At 37.1% G+C, this 20,392-nt stretch overlaps 1 protein-coding gene across 6 annotated transcripts in view; it reads right to left on the bottom strand.

The window, feature by feature from the left end:
* Nucleotides 1-20,392, bottom strand: part of LOC129281447 (bifunctional 3'-5' exonuclease/ATP-dependent helicase WRN-like) — a 67,517-nt gene that overhangs the window by 15,118 nt on the left and 32,007 nt on the right. For all 6 annotated transcript variants that reach the window (XR_010296507.1, XR_010296506.1, XR_010296509.1 and 3 more), the window contains exons 16-26: nt 18,288-18,360; nt 17,549-17,657; nt 17,018-17,119; nt 16,085-16,165; nt 13,919-14,063; nt 13,015-13,070; nt 11,622-11,653; nt 9,849-10,000; nt 7,531-7,734; nt 6,088-6,200; nt 117-282 (exon numbers count right to left, since the gene is read on the bottom strand). Coding sequence is in view for 2 of the 6 variants with exons in the window: in XM_064113325.1 (XP_063969395.1) it covers nt 117-282; nt 6,088-6,200; nt 7,531-7,734; nt 9,849-10,000; nt 11,622-11,653; nt 13,015-13,070; nt 13,919-14,063; nt 16,085-16,165; nt 17,018-17,119; nt 17,549-17,657; nt 18,288-18,360 (1,233 nt within the window). In the remaining 4 variants the exon portion in view is untranslated. The remainder of the gene's footprint in view (nt 1-116; nt 283-6,087; nt 6,201-7,530; nt 7,735-9,848; nt 10,001-11,621; nt 11,654-13,014; nt 13,071-13,918; nt 14,064-16,084; nt 16,166-17,017; nt 17,120-17,548; nt 17,658-18,287; nt 18,361-20,392) is intronic.

Raw genomic sequence — 20,392 nt, 5'->3', positions numbered from 1 at the left:
CAACTGAATCAATTGTTTTCAGGGAATTTGGGATAGTACAAGTCATTAGAAAATTTGCCACTTAGTTAAATGACTGGATCCACATTGCCATTATTTAAAAAGTAAACCAAGATTACCGGTTTCTCGCTGATGCTTGATGGGGCTGATGCGGGGAAATTGTCCATCTCAAGATCCTTCTCTTTACAATATGCTTTGATGGCATCGATGAACTGGATACCAAATTTCTCAGCTCTCGCCTGAGCGATCCCATCAATTTTCAACATGGAATTAATATTGGCAGGTCTAAAAAGGGTAAATGAAAAAAACAAGGTCTGAGAATTAGACTAGATTTGATTGTTATCAGAAAATATATAAAAGAATGCTAGTTAGACAAGTAAATGGTTTGGAAAACCATTTTTTTTTTTTTTTGGGGGGGGGGGCCTTGTCCAGTGAGAACGCACTACCTAGTTGGATCACAACATGATTTAAAAAGTCCAAACACAAATATCCAAGAACTTTGCAACAATTTTTCCTAATCATATGTTAATGGCATGATTTTTAGCTTTATAAGATTAGACACAGGGGCCCGTATTCTGATAGCAGGTTTAATTTAACCCTAGTCTAAAGTTAACCCTGGTTTAACTAAACCTCCTCTAAACCTCACCTCTGGTCTAAGTGTAGTTTAATTATTTTGGTATTCTGATAGCCAGGTTTAACTAAACCTGGGTTAAACCCGGGTTTAAAAAATAATAACCCTCTTTTAACCAAGACTAGCACTTTTTTGGTAAATTACTGCTGCAGGGATGACTGCAACAAAGTTGAAAAAATGTCATTAAAGTTGTTTTTTCTTAAAATTTTGGATTTTATGGAAACTAATTACAACTATTGTAGTGAAAGAAAAGCATTCATCATCCATATGTGGTAAGAAATTTCCATTCACATTGTCTTAATTTTTGTTAATTACTAAAACATTTCAACCCCAAACCGAGTGACCTGCACAGTTTTTTGTGTATCAGTCCCATTTGTTGCTTTTCATGTTTGTCAATATCTTAAATTGACTAGATTCCCCTCACCCACTCTAGACTAGAGTCTATACTCTAGTCCTAGATCTAAAACAATAAGTTAAATGGTCGACATCTTTATTCTAACTTTAAGTAAGGGAAATTTTTTGTAACTTTTGAGAGTAGTCTTAGGTCTAACATTAGGCTTAAAGTTAGATCTAGCCTAGGCCAATTGTTTGGAGGAGAATTGAACATTGTTTTGACTTTTTTACTTTCCTGAAGCAAAACGTACCGTAGGCGCAGCCTAGTCTATTTAGTAATTCAGTGGAGCAACCGAGACTGAAGCTACATATTTGTCTAGGCTAAGATTATACTAAGAACAACATTCAGGACTAGGCTGGCTTAGCCTTGGAACAGGGATAGATATAGATTAGATTGCTTTTCTAACCTTAGATCTAGTGGAATAGATCTAGGCCTAATTTGTCGTACATAGACAAAAGGTTTGAACAGTCTCTGCATTGGTTATTCCGCTGAACTATGATAGTCTACATTGGCCTCTCTCACCAAGGCAATGTGATATGACAGAAAAATGTCAGAATTTTTAAAATAAATCCCATTAGATCTGACTATCGCTGCATTGCTTGCCAAGTAACTAGGCCTGGCAAAATTTAGAATTAGGCCTAGTCCTAGACATCTCTCTACTCCTGTTTTAGGTCCATATCTGTTTCTTTGAAGTTTTTTATTAAAACATTTTTGGGGACTGGTTTAGGTTTCCAGGTCCAGGACTAGAAAACAGGCCTAAACCTAGACCAACGGCTCAGTCTTGACTAGACTAGGCCTGACCTAGATTTAAAAAGAATTTAGATCTAAGCCTAACGTTAGTCTGTGCTATCTATTCATTCTAGATTCTATTTCTAGCCTAGCCGGTAGCCCTAACGTTAGGACTGGCTGATCTAGTCTACTGTATATGATCTAGAATCTCTAATGCTGGCCTAGGCTAGATCTAGACTAAATAATTTAGACTAAAAGTTAGACCCTATCCAGACCTAGAACTAGATCTATATCAATCTAGGTCTACATGTAGGTCTAGATCTAGAGATTTGTAGACTCTCAACATGCTCAATGGAGATTCCTAAATCAACAAATAGTAAATGTAGGCTAGTCTACAGTAGATCTAACGTTACTCATCTAACGTTAGGCCTTTAAAGGAAGTAACGTTAGGCTAGAGATCTAACGTTGGATTATTTCTATTGCTAGATCTAAGGGATCTAGATCTAGGCCTAGATCTAAAGCTAGGGACTGTAGTTCGAGATCTAGAGGTCTAGCACCCCCTTAAAACTAGAACCAAGCCTACACTGCTACAGCTACATGTAGTTCTCTGTGTAGCCAAACAACAGTTAGCATTGACCATTGTCTTAATCTTATTTTGGTGTGTGTAGTTACCATACAAACACATATTTTGATGAATGAGAAAATGTGTCTTGCAGATTATTTTACCTCAAGTCAAAACCTATGTGTTCTAAATTTTTTTTAGCATAGGCCTATGTCATAAAATGAAGAAGTAGGCCTAGTTCAATCCATTAGATGTGTTTACACATAATATGCTGTCACCATGGCAACACAGTTTCCAACACACACAAATATATGTCTTGCAGATCTATACCTCAAAACCAATGTGTGAGACAACTTTTATAATTGGTTGAAAAATAATGAAGGAGTTCAGATTTCACCTAATTTCTTTATAATATGTTGTTAGTGTTACCATGGCAACACGATTTCTGATACATACTTTATGTCTCGCACATCTTCAACTCAAGACTAATGTGTGTGCCAAATTTTATGAGCATTGGTTGAAAAAAGATGAATGAGTTTTAACTACAAAATTTTCACCTTATTTTTGTTATTTAATATGTTGTTGCCATGGCAACACAATTTCTGATACAGGTAAAAATATGTCTTAGACATCTTCACCTCAACATTAATGTATGTGCCAATTTTTTAAGAGAATCGACCAGTTGGAAACTGATAAAGTAGTTCAAATCACTAGATTTTCATCTAACTTTGATATTTGATTTGTTACCATGACAACATTATTTTTTTATTAAGTCATAAAATATATTTTGCACATCTTCACATCAAGACTAATGTTTGTGCCACATTTCATGAGAATTGGTTAAAACTGAGAAAATAGTTGGAATTGCAAGATTTTTAAATAGTTTTTGCCATAATATACCGTTACCATGGCAACACAATTTCCGACACATGCAAAAATGTGTCTTGCAAATCTTCACCTCAAGACTTATGTATGTGCCAAATATCATGAGAAATGGTTTAAGAATTATAAAGTAATTAAAACCACAAGTTTTTCACCTAATTTTCGATATTTAATATGTTGTTACCATGGCAACGCAATTATATACTTTAGGCATAGAATATGTTTTGCACATCTTCACAATAAGACTAATGTATGTGCCAAATTTCATGAGAATTGGTTAAAAACTGAGGAAGTAGTTGGAACAGCAAGATTTATACTTAGTTTTTGCCATAATATACCGTTACCATGGCAACACAATTTCCGACACATGAAAAAATGTGTCTTGCACATCTTTACCTCAAAACCAATGTGTGAGCAAACTTTCTTGAGAATTGGTAGAAAACTGATGAAAGTATTTTAAACTGCATAATTTTGGCCATAATACACTGTTACCATGGCAACACAATTTCCAAAAAAGGGGAAAAAAAAGGTCTTACACCTCCTTACCTTGAGAACAATCTATGTTCCAAATTTCATGAAAATCGGTTAAAAACTGAGGAAGTAGCTTGTAATGCAATATAGGCATACATTCTAAAAAAAATGTTGGCCATGATTTGTTGGATTTAAACCAGGCTTAAACTACCCCCAGCGCGAGTTTAACTTTTTGAGGATTTATTACCACACTTAGACCAGGGTTAACTTAAACCTTGCTATCGGAATACGAAACTTAAACCTAGGTTTAAATATGGCAGTTTATTACCACACTTAGACCAGGGTTAAGTTAAACCACGCTATCAGAATACGGGCCAGGATGTCTAATCAAGTTGTAACATAAGTTCCTACTGGGTTACAATAATTTCAAATCTCGCAAGGTTACATATGAATATACCGTAAGTAACAGTCTATCAACCGCACCTTTTTCTCGGCAGGATAGAAGCAAAAGTCGGGGGTGCGGTTTATCCACGGTGACGGGTCTGAGCCAGCCCGCCGTAACCCCTCCCGAACATGTAAGACGTCTGCCAGTTCACAACACATCGAGTGGCCGGGCGTAGCCGCCCAGGGCAATGTCATTTAGAGGGGTATGAGCCGCGGGTAATGGGAAGCGATTATTACGATCTTAATCAAATATTGTCCATAACGCACCCACCTTCATGACACTAATTTCGACTTTATTCTTGATTCAAAGCAGCGAAGTACCCTGGCTAAGTTCAAAGAGAAACCAAGCATACTCGGTAATGTAGAGCTAGCTTGCGTTGTATTGTGGCTATATAGTGCGACTTAAGCTGGCGCTATTCATTTTAACCCCTCCCGGCCGGCCGCGAAAGTCCCGTTTCGCGCCAGCTTATTTTTTTCTTTCTCGTTTGCTTTTCATAAGATACCATGTACACCACGCAACGAGAGAGACGGCACGAAGCCGTAAAAACAATTGGAAAAAATGCAAATTTCTTTGTTTCTTGAACCTTCCTGTAATCCCGTATCCAAAATTCATGCTAAGACATCGAATGCTAGACAAATTCTGAAAGTGATTGTGAGGTTGTGATGCAAGAAATGTGAATGTTTCTTCCTCCTACGCTGGGAAAGACATAATTTGATAAGATGTACTGCTGGTACCGTATCGTAGTTTGCAATGTAAGAACAGCAGTGCTGTGTGTGTGTACACTGTGACTGTGAGGTGAGTGAGTGTGTAAGTGGCCAATATTGTCGGGACTTTTCTTTCTTGCTAACATTTAGATGAATTGATCAAGAACAGCAGATTTCCGCATACCGGTAATCTCTTTGGGTACCTTGAAATCTTTAACTGAGTTTTTGTTTCTTCGTACCTCAAATATGCATGTAAATTTTAGAAGGATTTTTTTTCCCCCCCCAAAGTTGGGGGTGCGGTTAATACACGGGTGCGGTTTATAGTCCGTTACTTACGATATTCATTCAAACCATTTACTGTCTAACTAGCATTCTTTTATATATTTTCTGATAACAATCAAATCTAGTCTAATTCTCAGACCTTGTTTTTTTTCTCGCAAGGTTACATATGAATATATTCATTTTAAGGTGAAATATGTATACCCATTGCAGTAACAAGAACATCAAATCATGTAAGGACATACATGAATATTCAGTTAGGTTGCAACTTGTCATAGAGCAAATTAGTCAGTGAAAATCACAGAATAGACTCTTCATGAAATGCTCCCCTGATTGTAATGAAGTTAGCTATTCTTTATGAAAGTCAATATTTTTATTTCCAATTTATTGTGTGTCAAAGCATCAAGATCGCAGGTGCTTCCAACCAAGTTTATTATTTTTTTTAAATACTTTAACTATTTTTTACAATCTACATCATAAATGTAATACATTTATTATTGCAAAGCAGTCACATTTTGTATCATATTGTGGCTTTATTCCCCAAGGATGTTTTACATGTGGAATGAATAGGAAATAAGCAGGCCTACTCGCAAGACCAATCTAAATCATATTTCTCATAATAAAATAATTTACTAAAATTAATCCAGATTACTACAAAGAAAAAAAAATCATTATTAGGACAATCTGAGACACCTATTAAAAAAAAAAAAAAAATTTGCAATGAAAATTCTACAAAATTCTTTTCAAAAACCATTAATTCTAAATACATTTAACAAAACAAAAATTCACACTGACAGGGATGCACATATAGTTGATAAAAGAAGGCCGAATGAACAATAAAAAAAAATGTGTTTTTTAACCAGAAAATAAGTTTGAGGGGTCTTCATTCAAACTTTAGTCTGAATAAGTCCTCACTGTGTTAAAAATTATGAGAACTTTACAAAATCTTTTTAATTAAATGATATCTTTGATTAAATGATATTGTTTACTTACCTAATGACAGCCAAGTCTAGTAGATTCTTATTATTAGCAACCATGTATGGGGCAGCTCCTATATCAGAGGCTATATCATTCCGTAGATTCATCAGCTTCGAGTACAGCTTACCCTATGGATAAATAACAAAAAGAATATTCAAAATGCATTGTGGAGCAGGGTGGAAATGTATAAGGATAAGAATTCTGAGGGAGAGATAAAAAGATATCCATGTAAAATACTTGCAAGGCAAGGTAAAATTAAATTCTTGGTGCCCACATACAATATCATTTTATGTACGAATTGTTTTTTATAAGAATGATTCAAATTAGAATTAGATCATATATCCAGACCTGCCAACCTCTGGGAATGAAAAACTGTATTCTGTGATACAAAAAACTGTATTTTCCCCTAAAAAAGTGTATTTCATAATAAAATGCTTGGCGCACTCGCCCATCACGGCGCTCAAGCTGCATGCAAGCTAAAATGTGCACTGCTCTTGCAGATGAAAAAAAAAACCCATTGAAACTTGTGTATATCTCACCCTGGTTTTTACAAAATGATTGAAAAAAAAAACAAGTTACCTGAAATTACATTGATCTAATAACCATATTTGTGTACTTTTTATGAAATAGAGACATATAGAGATGATTTTTGTCAATAAATTACGATTTTGTAAAAAAAAAGAAAAAAACAAAAAAAAAAACAAAAAAAAACCTACTAAATACGGCTAAAACGTACTGGTTGGCAGGTCTGTATATCATGCTATCATTTATTGAAGTGAACATGAAATTAAACTTGACTCTGCTACATGTATTTCTTCTTCTTTACTTTTAACCACAAGTTCTATCTAATAATTTTCTTTATGTAAATCTGACTTTTGAAGAGTAACATTTTACCTCCTTTTGTTTTTGGGAGGGGGGGGGGGCTACTACATCTGTCTCATTTTCCTTTCTTTTTCTTCTCTGCATATTCTCTATTAACCATTATCATTTCTACCAGCACCATCACTATTGACCTCATCACCAGTACCATCATTATCATCAAAATTATCGGCATCATCGGCATCATCATCATCACCACCACCACCACCACTGCCACCACCATCATCATACAAATAAATATAAGGAGATTACATTATTATTGTTATTACACAAATACCATGGTAAATATTAAAGTTGGTAATTTGTGTGATAACTGTGCAAAATTGTGTTATCTATCATTATCACTTTTAACTCTATTTTTAACTGCACATATGTAATTTTTAATTGTATATTTATTGTTGATCTTAATAATCTTAATTATTTTTAGATTTTGACACAATTCAGTCTGTGACTTCCAATCATATTTTTTGCAATAAACCTGAATTGAATTGAATCATTATCATCATCTTTACATCATAATCCTCCTCCCCATCATCATCTTCAAATTATCAATGTACTCATTATAAACTGCTATATTACCTGTAATTCTTGTTCTTTAGGATCGACCGGTTTTTGCGTAGCAACGATATCCTCCGAAGCCCCTCCCACGCTAGCCTGCATGAACTGGACCCAATCCCCAGTTTGTACTCTGGGTAGGATGTGTCTGGTGAGGGGTGCCGGCGTAGTCTTGGGCAAGATAGTGGGCTTAGCTCTCTCCTTCTCCTTCATCACAGCTCGTAGCTCCTAGAGAATACAGTGGGTGAAAGATGAATGAAGATCAGACCTGCCAACCTCTGGGAATGAAAAACTGTATTCTGTGAAAAAAAAACTGTATTTTTCCCCCAAAAAGTGTATTTCATAATAAAATGCTTGGCGCACTCGCTCATCGCGGCGCTCAAGCTGCATGCAAGCTAAAATGCGCACTGCTCTTGCAGATGAAAAAAAAAACATTAAAACATGTGTATATCTTCACCCTGGTTTGAACAAAATGATTGAAAAAAAAAAAAGTTACCTGAAATTACATTGATCTAATAACCATATTTGTGAAATAGAGACATATAGAGATTATTATTATTATTATTTTTTTTACAAAAAACGTATTTTTCTAAGAAACAAGTGGAATGCCTCTGGCCGTCTCACCTGCATCACGCGATTCAATATAGCAGCAGTGCTGATTTTGGAAACTACTATAACTCGCACAAGATGTTCAGTGATACTTGGTTACTCTTATTTCCACGTTTTATGAACTAGACCAATACACTTATAGAGATATGATGGCAATTCAACAAATACCCCCAACGTGGCCAAAGTTCTTTGAACTTACATGACCTTTGACCTTGATCATGTGACCTGAAACTCGCACAGGATGTTCAGTGATACTTGATTACTATTATGTCCAAGTTTTATGAACTAGACCAACACACTTTCAAATTTATGGCTGTAATTCAACAAATACCCCAATTTGGCCAAAGTTCATTGACCCTAAATGAACTTTGACCTTGATCATGTGACCTGCAACTTGCACAGGATGTTCAGTAATACTTGATTACTATTATGTCCAAGTTTCATGAATCAGATCCATAAACTTTCAAAGTTATGATGGTAATTCAACAGATACCCCCAATTCGGCCAAAGTTCATTGACCCTAAATGAACTTTGACCTTGATCATGTGACCTGAAACTTGCACAGGATGTTCAGTAATACTTGATTACTATTATGTCCAAGTTTCATGAATCAGATCCATAAACTTTCAAAGTTATGATGGTAATTCAACAGATACCCCCAATTCGGCCAAAGTTCATTGACCCTAAATGACCTTTGACCTTGGTCATGTGATGTGAAACTCATGCAGGATGTTCAGTGATACTTGATTAACCTTATGTATAAGTTTCATGAACTAGGTCCATATATTTTCTAAGTTATGATGACATTTCAAAAACTTAACCTTAGGTTAAGATTTTGATGTTGATTCCCCCAACATGGTCTAAGTTCATTGACCCTAAATGACCTTTGACCTTGGTCATGTGACATGAAACTCAGGCAGGATGTTCAGTAATACTTGATTAACCTTATGGCCAAGTTTCATGAACTAGGTCCATATACTTTCTAAGTTATGCTGTCATTTCAAAAACTTAACCTCAGGTTAAGATTTGGTGTTGACGCCGCCGCCGTCGCCGTCGGAAAAGCGGCGCCTATAGTCTCACTCTGCTATGCAGGTGAGACAAAAACGTACTGCCGTATTTTGGTTGCAAAAACGTACTAAATACGGCTAAAACGTACTGGTTGGCAGGTCTGGAAGATGCCAGGACCAATCTCTACCACCATCATCACAACTAAAGCTAAAATCATTATCACCAAAACCAACACCCACATCAACATGAAACCAGTTTTAATGTCATCATTATGATCACCATGATGACCACCATGATGACCAAAAGGATCAATTCCATCCCTGCAATCACCAATACATTGGCCTGCAATATCATCACCAACATGACTACCCCTATGTCTAAGCAATGAACACCACTATTAAAACTACTACAACCATCATAACCTCCGTCACCACTTCCATCATCACCAGCATGACCACTACCACCACCACCACCACCACCATCATCATCACAATCATCATCATGTCATCTCATCACCACCACCCCCAAACACCATCATCACCATCATCATCATCGTCATCATCCTCCTCCTCCTCCTCATCATCATCATTATCATCACCACCACCACCACTACCATCATCATCATCACCATCATCATCATCATCACCATCATCATCGTCATCATCATCATCACCACCACAACCACAATCAGCACCATCACCATCACCACCACAATCCTTTCTTACCTGGCTTGGCTCAATCATAAATGAAGCATTTGTTCCTCTCTCCATGTCCCTATACCAGTTTTCACCAGTCCTTGACAAACCTACAGTCGAACAGAACCTGTTGCCTGCGATCGACTGCTCTGCCAGAAGACTCATGTGTAGCACTTGATAAGCTGTACAATAAAAAAGTAGAGGTATAATAAGCACAAAAGCTTTGTAGAACAGTGGTAATGACTATTGCCTTTCAATTGGCAAGTCATGGGTTCAAATCCCAGTCAAGGCATTAATTTCCTGCAATCGACCTTAGTGAGGTAAATGGGAGGAATTCCTAAAAAGGCTATGAGCACTGGAGTCTCTGGGCTAGCTTAGATGCAGTAATAAAGGAGTCTAAGCAGTGCCTTGAGAGACTTGATGTGTGAATTATAAATAACATATAGTACTATCATTATCATTGCATTTCCAGTATTGTAGAATGGTATAATAATAACAACGCAGTTCTTGTATAGCCAAGCCTTGAAATAAGCGGGCGCTGAGCACAAATTCCCGCTCATAAAATTTTGACGACCGGGCAAAAATATTTTCCAGGTAATTGCGCCCGCCGTGAGTGAGCAGTGAAGCCATATCATATATGTAATTTAAATATCTGAAAAGCCAAAATCAAGTACTTTCAATTTACGATAAGCACAGTTTCAAATTGCATGCCAAGTGCGTCTTTTTTTCTGCACCATAAAAAGTGAGCTACGTCCGTCTTTTTTTCCCCTGTAATACATGTGCGCGCGTGCTTCCGGTAGCGGTTTTTCCATACTTCACCATGTGCAATTTCTAATGCACACATTTCCAGTTGGGATATCACAATTCTGCGATATAGTAATTGGAATTGCACAGGAGATAAATCCCTGTTCACAGCACATACGATGTGCGAGTACGATATAATCCTCACTGTCGCCGACTTTGCTTGTCAAAACGGAGCCTTAATAATCCAAAATCACTTAGCTTATAGTTGTGAATTGTAGCTTTTTAATTTCTTTCTTGGAGAGGGGTAAATATCAGACAATAAATCATCAAACAAGGTTCCATCTAAAAAAATTTTTTTTTGAAAAATTGCCCCTGGTCTGCAGCTGCTTATTTCAAGGCTTGTGTATAGCACATATCATATTATGTTATAATGATCCTATGCGCTTCCAAATGACTTGGATATTATTACCCTGGGTTTAGCCCTGCAGCCTTTTACACAGTACGGTGGCATTTCAAGGAATAAATTCCTGCCAGGTACCCAATCATCTCACCTGGGTTGAGTGCAGCACAATGTGGATGGTATACAATGGTATTACACAATTACAATTAACTGCTGGTCTTTGCTAATTCACACATTGTGGTAAAGAAATAAAACAAACAAAACAACAACAAAAAAACACAAGGCATAAGCGATTTTGTGTCTCGCCCACTTATGATTTGCGAAGGCAAGCAACAGAATTGTATCGAAACTTCATTGTGAAATGACAACAATATTGCTCAAGTCTGATTTTATAATCTATTCACTTTTGGTCAATGGTAATTAATTAAAGCTTTCAAGGTAGACTCAGGATCAAAGCTTGAGGACATAGGTAGTTAGATAAATATCTGGAAAAAGAACAAAGTGTATCAACACTTCTTCATATACTTTTTCTTTTAATGAAAATGATTAGTTCCTGAGAATTAAAGCCTCTAATCTAATTGTGACTCTGTACACTTTATTAATACTGAATAAACGTCAGTTGTTAAATCATTAAATCAAGAAACAACTTAATTTCTTACCAAATGCTTTCCACCATTTTTCAGATCTGTACCTATTATTGAATTAACAAATTGCAGTATAGATATTAGAATATACAAATCAAAATTATTACAATCTATATAGTCAGAGGACAAGGAGGATTGTGAAAATAATACTACTAGCAAAACAACTACTATTAGAATATGTTTGATTTGAAACAATGCTCTGAACTCCATGTTTCTTTTATTATCAATAAAAAAAATATTTATGACAGTTTATCAAATAGTGAAGATAAATTACATGATTGTAGGTACATATGTAGAAGTAGCTAAGGAATGTAACATATTCCTAAATATTTAAATAGTTGAATATTCAGATAAATAAAATTTGAAGGCCTGCAATAAGCTATAATCATAACAATTTTTCTCTCATACTGACTCCATAATTGTCCTACCCAACACCCCATAAAACCCCTGTACAAAATCTCAGTACCACAAATTATAAATTCAAGCTAGCTTCAAATACAGTAGTCAGTGAGCAATAAAATAATTATAAAGCCTTTAAAAATGAAAGATACTTGTTATTATATGAAGATAGAGCAAGATCAAGTAATTTTAAATGTAAACCTAATTCTGTGAAAATAATAAAATGTAAAAGTCAGCCAACACTGATGATAGAGAGTTTTTGCATTTACTACGGGCAAACTTTCTACAATGCATCAATTCCTTTGAAAATGCAGTTAAAATCACAATGGAGAGCTGAGAGGCTTTTGTTGAAAGTTGGTGGACTGGGACAGCAGACCATCAGAGAATTTGCACTGAACAAACAATTGCAAATATGTCGTTGTCCAGAGTCAAGAGATTCGGATGCTGTCCCGGTCCATCAACTTTCGACAAAAGCCTCTCAGCTCTCCACTGTGATTTGACTTGCATTTTCAAAGGAATTGGTGCATTGTAGAGAGATTCCCCACAGTAAATGCAAAAAGTCCGAACTCACACATGGGAATATGTACAGTTATTTATTGAAAAAGATGTGGCACTTTCCAGAAATGCCACGCTCATCTTACTTATTTACCAGTACTGATTGCACAGAAACGTTGTTAGCCTTAACAAAGCAATAACAAAGGCCCTGTTACAACCAGTAATGAGGCAGCGATGCCTAATATTACAACAATGCATTACTTACACATTGAAATAAATGTTTTGACTTCACAATCCAAAAGATGTGACTGGGCTTACTGTTAGCACTCTGTTAAACTAACGTTCCTTTGCGGCCAGCACAGAACTATTTGACATAGAGCACTTTTATCAACATATGCATAGACTTGGGTGGTCATTTTATTGAGTTCTGTTCAAATTCATTTTTACCACAACATGATTTTTATGTTTGAAAATGACACTATATAGCACCAACAGGATGCACAACCTCACTTACTTGCCAATTCCAAAGTTCTTGTGCTTGAACAGGTAATTAGGAACCCTTTGACTAGACTGTTTTAAATTTGGTGAAAGAAGAAAAAAAAACAGAACTTAAGAATAAAATAGTTCAATACATTCCTGCCAATTTTGAAACCCAGGAAGGGGGAAAAGAGAAGATAGAGGCTAAAAAATTAAATTGAGTAATTTTCATAGGAACCATCCATTTTTAGTGCCCAATGGGTTACATATCATCATGAAAGCATGAAAGGAGCGGTGTGGCCCAGTGGATTAGTCTTCGGACTTTGAAACAGAGGGTCGTGGGTTCGAATCCCAGCCATGACGTAATTTCCTTCGGCAAGAAATTTATCCACATTGTGCTGCACTCGACCCAGGTAAGGTAAATGGGTACCCGGCAGGATTAATTCCTCGAATGCTTGAGCGCCCGATCAAGGCAGCCCAGCTAAAGCCGGGGTAATAATAACAGGGCCTGCTGGGAGAATTTTTCGGAACTGAAGTGGCTACCCTGGGTAAATATACCGCTATTATTATTATTATTATAAAGCATTGCCTGAGGTAATCCTGGCATAGATCAGTGAAAATTTTCATTCACTCTCCATCCACCAATAAACATCATATACATGTACGTGAGTGTATTTAATTGCAAATATATTTTACACCATATATACTTAACCATTGTAAAACATGTACAAATTCATCTTTTTTACTGTGAAACATGTATATCCAACCATGATATTGAATTGAATTTAAATGGAAATTGTCAAAAACAAAAATCGCCATCCATGCTTTGGTAAAGGGATTGTGGACATTGAATCATATTTCTCATACATTGAAATTCATACTAGGACTCCAAACTTGGAAATGTTTTTTTATAAATTGAAAGGAATGATGATAGTACTCACCGAACCTCTGAGAAAGAAAATGGGAACGGAGAGACCGTAGCGCCCTCTTGTGGCGTCGATAGCCGACAGTAGATGGTGTAACTCTTTACTGAGATCTAACTCATCTGGCTGGCTACTTGCAGCACTATCTGATCCCTTTTCAAGTCTAATGACAAAGAAATGGTTATATTATAATTACATAAGGGCAATATTATGAAGTACATGTACCAGGGTTCCCAGCTTTTCAAGAAAACAAAATTCCCTGATTTTTCCCTGATGAAGTTTAAAAATGCCCTGATAATTATTCAAACCCATTCCCAGTTTCTCATGTTTTCTAAGTTATTGCAAGGGAATTACATGTATTTTCAGTATAAAAACAATAATGTAAAACTAATTAGTACCATCATAACCAGTCATTCAATGGATGCTGTTTTGATATGCAACAAAATATAACAGAGTCTGACTGACTACCGTGCTTTCAACTTCTGGGCTGATCAAAATTCCCTGATTTTCCCCTCATTTGAGGCATTTTCCCCTGATTTGAGGTATTTTTAAAATCAAATTCCCTGATTTTGGAAAAAAGTAAAATAATTTTCCCTGATGGGCTGGGAACCCTGATGTACGTCTCATGCCCTATACATTTGAAATGCTTGTCTTTGTTATCTACATGTAGTTCACATAAATATTTGCAATTTCTCTATTATCACGGCTTGGGTTGTTCGTAAAGTGAAGTAAACACAGAGATAATAATAATAATGAAACGTTTATGTATAGCGCAATATACATAGGCAAAATTGCATGTCTCTAAGCGCATTTTTTAAGTGGAGAGCAGTGGGTTCCTAATTGTTTACAGAATGCTAAATAAATGTGTTTTCAAACACTTTCTAAACTTTTCATAAGTTCGATGATCTTCGTAGGTTTGCATGGTGGAGTTTATAACGTGGAGAAGGTTTACGGTTCACCATGTGTAATATGAAGAAGGGAACGGAATACAGGCAGAAAAATTGAAATGGAAAGGCGAGAAAGGATGAAAAGAGGAAATTAGAAGTATTTTTTTTGGGGAAAGTTTTCATATGTTCTTATATTCCTTATATTTTCTGGCAGATTATTCCATAATACAGCAGCTGCATATGAAAATGATCTTTCCTTTTAGTGGAAAAAGGTTGATTATCTGAGGGAATTGTCCATAAGAGAGAAAACTTTAAGAGCAAGCAAGTAAAAAATAAAGCGATATACAATGCGTCCCAGAAAAAGGAAACCGGGATTCCCATGTCTTTTTTCTTCAAAGGCAAATAAACTTTGATATTTCATTTACATAGTCATATCATTCAATTATTCCTCTTTATTTTGATACCTAACATGAGACAAACAGTTCACGCATTAATGACTGAGATGAGTTTGAAATTTTAATGTCAAAACCAGGTTGCACAAAAAAAATGGGACAAGATTGGTTTGAGATACGACGACCGTGCTTATTTGATGATTGGCTCATTAGCATTTCTTTTGTTTTCTTTGTTAAGATTCTCTCGCTGATCCCTGAAATGAGAGTGGATTCAGATTCACACGCGAGTTTCTGCGCAAATCGTTTCTGATATGTCTCAATATTTATTGTTTGTAATCTGCCATGCATACACGATTTGCTAAGCTGCTGATTTCGAAATCAAGAGATTACACTTTTGCCATGAGTATCAAATTTATAGTAAAAAACATCTTTAATAATTGTGAAAGCTATCTCTGAAAAACGGGTTTCCTTTTTTTCTGATGCACTGTATATCTGAAATTTCATTTGTGTGGGATGATCATTTATAGAATACTTTCAATTACTTCACTTAAAACATAATTGGTAAAGAAATAAGAAGATTTTTAGAAATGTTGCTTAAAGTGTAATTGGCAGTGTCAATTTGTTTACATAGATGAAGAGAACAATTCAGGGAGAACCATTGTACCCCCAATCATTTACATAGAGGAGAGACAAGGAAATGATTTTATTCTTTCTTATTGTTTTGCTTGTTATCATTTGTTTACCTTTACAAGGTAATGATAAACAGGAACTTAAAACGCAACAAATAAAAAAAAAATACGAACAAAAAACAAATCTTAAAAAATAAATAAATTGCATAATACACCTAATATATAAGATGAATGGGGCCATTAGTGAAAAAAAAACCAGACAGTATAAAGACTTACTTCCTTTTGCAGTTATCACAGCAGTCTCTACTCCCCGTCAATGCACTCTTTGCATTGTGCTGGAAATGTGATAAGATTAATCTATGGAAAATAATACATATTTTGTTTCCATTAATACAATACATATTTTGAAGAATGAGATGGCAAAGGTGAATGTACGAGTATGTTAATATGAGCATGTATTGAGGGATAATTATCATGTTTTAAGAAGGTTGCTCGAGTTTGAGGTGGTGAGTCAAAGGGGAGGGGGGGGGGTGACTTGAGAAGACATGGAAGAAGCAGAGGTGGAGGATAGTAGGAGGGTTGGGTTGAGGGAGGGGGATGCACTAAGTGGAGGGAGGGGTGAGGGTGAATCCAGCACCCCTGTAGTCAGGGGACTAACTGGATTTACAACCTGGATGAATGACTCTTAATACATGCATATTCTTTTTGAAATAATCAATATCATGTTACATACTTTTATCTGTAGCCACAAGGGCGGATGACTGAAGCCTATCACGGTGTTAGGTGTTAACATGCCCCACCCATTACAGAGATGCAGCCTATTTTGTAATAGATTTTTAACTTTAGGTGATGAGAATGAAAATAATTGAGTATCTGATTTAGTGCCCAGGAAAGTGTCAACAGTCATGTGCTAAGTTGACTGTAACTTACAAACATCTTTATGAAACACTACCTGGTGGGTTTTTCATAAAACTGTTTGTAAGTTACAAGCGACTTTACGAATGACTTGCGATCGTTTTTAGGAACTAGATCAACACCAACGAAAATCTGGTGTGTATCGTTTAACACAAGAAAGGATCACCAGTCAAAGATACTACAAGGGGAAGATCAGACACTTCTCTCTTCCCAAGCATTTCATTGCACGCTCTATGTACTGTCCGATCTTCCCCTTGTAGTATCTTTGGTAATGCCTGTTTGACTGTAACTTACTTTCTACGGCATTGTGAAGTTTGTACATAGTCTTCAATCTTCTTGATCATTTTGGACTTGTGTTCTTGGAACTCTGCACTCCTTATCTCTCTCACAAAATGCCTGAAATTTGAACAAGACAGGACACCAATATCAGTTTATGGGATAAACATGCCCTAACATTTGATCAAGACATGACACCAATATCATATGAGAATAAAAAGCCTGAAAGTGGAACAAAATATGATATCAGTAGAGAGTAGGTGGGATCAAAATGCCCCAAAATGGAACAAAACATGACACCAATATCATATGAGAATAAAAAGCCAAAATTGGAACAAAATATGATATCAATATAGAGTAGGTGGGATCAAAATGCCCAAAATTAGAACAAAACTAACACCAATATCAGTATGTGGAAACAAAATGCCCCAAACTGGATCAAGACATGACACCAATATCAGTATATGGCAACAAAATGCCTAAAATATGAACAAATCAGGAAATCAATAGAAGTATTTTTTTAATCGGCATATAATTGCACAATCTTACCAATTTAATGTGAAGTCACCTCGACTGTAGAAGGCATAGCAGTTGCTAGGCATGCCGTCACGCCCCGCCCTACCGATCTCCTGGTAGTAAGATTCAATATCCTTAGGAGCTAAAGAGATAAAAATCAACAAAAATATAATTAGTATGAGCAGTTCCAGACTGTGTATTTATTACAGCAGTTTCTTTTATTGCTCATCCATGTCATAAGATTCAATATTCTTAAATAGTACCTCAGACAAAAATGATAACAAAATTGCAATTATCATCCCAAGGGTAGTTAAAGGATAATGATCATCCCCTCTTTTATTTCAAATGTTTCAACCTCATCTTCATTATTAAGAGTACAATCATAGTTACATTAATTGCAATCACTATCATCATTAGTAATCACATGACCATCTTTCACATCATCATCATCATCAGTATTCTCATGATCATGATCACCATTCTCATCTTTTATCCTCACAATCATTTATCACACTAATCATCTTCCTCCACCTCCTCATCTACACCACTATAATCATCATCATCATCGACGTCATTCAATTCATTATCAATTTGTCATAATCATCATCATGATCACCATTCTCATCTTTTATTATCACAACAACTTTTATCACACCAATCTTCCTCCTTATCATAATACTCCTTTTCTTCCTCATCAGCACCATCATCACCGCTACTACCATCATCACTTTCATATTCCTCCTAATCATATCAAATTCTGACCAATGTTTACCTCCATAGTGTATAACATTCCTGACGTCTGGTTTATCGATCCCCATTCCAAAGGCAACTGTTGCCACTATGCACTGACAAATGAGAGTGAGTGAGAGTAGAGTGAGAGAGAGAAGAAAAAAAATCAAATATACTGTGATTATTATGATTATTTTCCTTCCAATTATGATGGTGTTTAGTATGGACATGGAACTTTGCCCACATTTGCATTCCTGTGTTAGTAACTGACAGTTTGATAGTATGTTTTTTTTTCAGCATAGTTTTCATCATTTCATTAAGTTAGGTATATGTAAACTACTAGATCTAGATATACCATTATATACATTATACTCTGATTATGAAAATACTTACGTTTATTTTCTTATTTACGAGATAACTGGATATACTCATTTGATTTGCTTGTTCATTACGATGAACCAAGCACGCCGAATATACAGTACACAATTTTCCTGCGCACGCGCTGCATCTCCCTATGAACGCACTATCCCAAGATCATCGCGCAATTTGGCGTCCATTTCCTCTCATGAGCCTGCACGCAAGACATGTTGCCACGCAAGGCGAGGGGTAGGTGGGAGGGTTCAAATGAGTATATCCAGTTATCTCGTAAATAAGAAAATAAACGTAAGTATTTTCATAATTTACTATCAATAACTGGGATATACTCATTTGATTTGCTAGACCAACACGGACTCAACGTGAAGGGAGGCATGTCTAGAAATAAAAAGTGCGCAAAGAAGGGAGATTAAGACACAGGGGCCGCTGCCCTAAGAGCAGAGGAGGCAAATAAGGCCTCTCCCGAAGGAATGTCCTTTAGATAAAAGGATGTAAAAGAATTGGAAGAGCGCCAAAAGGCGGCTCTTAGAATGTCGTCCAAGGCGATGCCATTGAAGAGAGCCCAAGAAGTAGCGATACTACGAGTGTCATGGGCTCTCGGCCTAGTGTCTGAAAGGAGAGCATCATCACCAGCCGATTTGATCGCTTCAACGATCCAGCGGGAGATGGTGTCTCGTGACGCTGCCGCAAACGGCTCGCGCGACGTGACAAACAACTGGTCAGAGTTGCGAAGCGTCTTAGTTCTATCCAGGTACCATTTCAAGGCCCTGACCGGGCACCAGACTTTGTCCTCAGTAACCGAGGAAAGATCTGATAGGGGAGCTAGGAAGAACTCGATCGAACCAGAGGTGGCAGTCTGGTTCTTGGCAATAAAGGACGGTGTGGGAATCAAGCGGACTCCACGCCGTTCCCACCGGATGTGACCCGGGGAAGTAGTCAAAGCGTGAATAGAGCTGCGTCTTTGACCAGATGCTACAGCAATTAAGAAGGCAGTCTTGATAGACAAATCATGCAAGGAGCTCTTTGCTAGAGGCTCAAACGGAGGCTTAGCCAGAGCGTTAAGCACAGCCGGAAGACTCCAGGAAGGAGTCAGTCTTTTCTTCGGCGGTCGCTTTAAGAAAAACGCTCTCATCAGTCTAGAGAGTAGACTGGAATTTGAGACGTTGGAGCCATCTGGGAATCCGGAATGAAACGCAGCAATAGCCGACCGGAAACCCCTGATGGTGGAAAGCGAACGACCGATGTCGAAAAGGTGAACAAAGAAATCCGCGATCGCGGCAAGAGAGGCGTTGCGAGGGTCAACAGACCGCGCAGTGCACCAATCTGAAAATCGGCCCAGCCGAGAATTGTAAAGGTCAAGAGTCGAGTTTCTGCGACTCTGTATTACCAATTGAGAGGCACGATCAGAAAGGCCTAGAGCTTTCGCGTCTTGCCCGATAACGGCCATGCGGTTAAGTGGAGGACCGCTGGCCGAGGATGCGTGATCCCCGACAGAGGTTGAGATACTATGTCTGATCTCAGAGGAAGTGTGAGCGGGTCCCCCTCCAACAGTTCGAGGAGTTGCGGGAACCAGTACCTCCTTGGCCAATTGGGGGCCACTAGAAGAAGCCAAGCTTGATCTTCCTTCACTTTCCTCAATACCTAATCGGTATTAGGTGGAACGGAGGAAACGCATAACACCTCCGATCCCCCCAATGAATGGAGAATGCATCCAGGGAAGTTGCTTCTGTTTCGTTGACACGAGAGCAGAACATCGGCAGCTTCCGGTTGAGA

The sequence above is a fragment of the Lytechinus pictus genome, chromosome 18 (assembly GCF_037042905.1).
Source record: "Lytechinus pictus isolate F3 Inbred chromosome 18, Lp3.0, whole genome shotgun sequence".
Lineage (NCBI taxonomy): Eukaryota > Metazoa > Echinodermata > Echinoidea > Temnopleuroida > Toxopneustidae > Lytechinus > Lytechinus pictus.
Note: the sequence above shows the minus strand (reverse complement) of the source record. Positions and strands in the feature narration are given on the sequence as shown.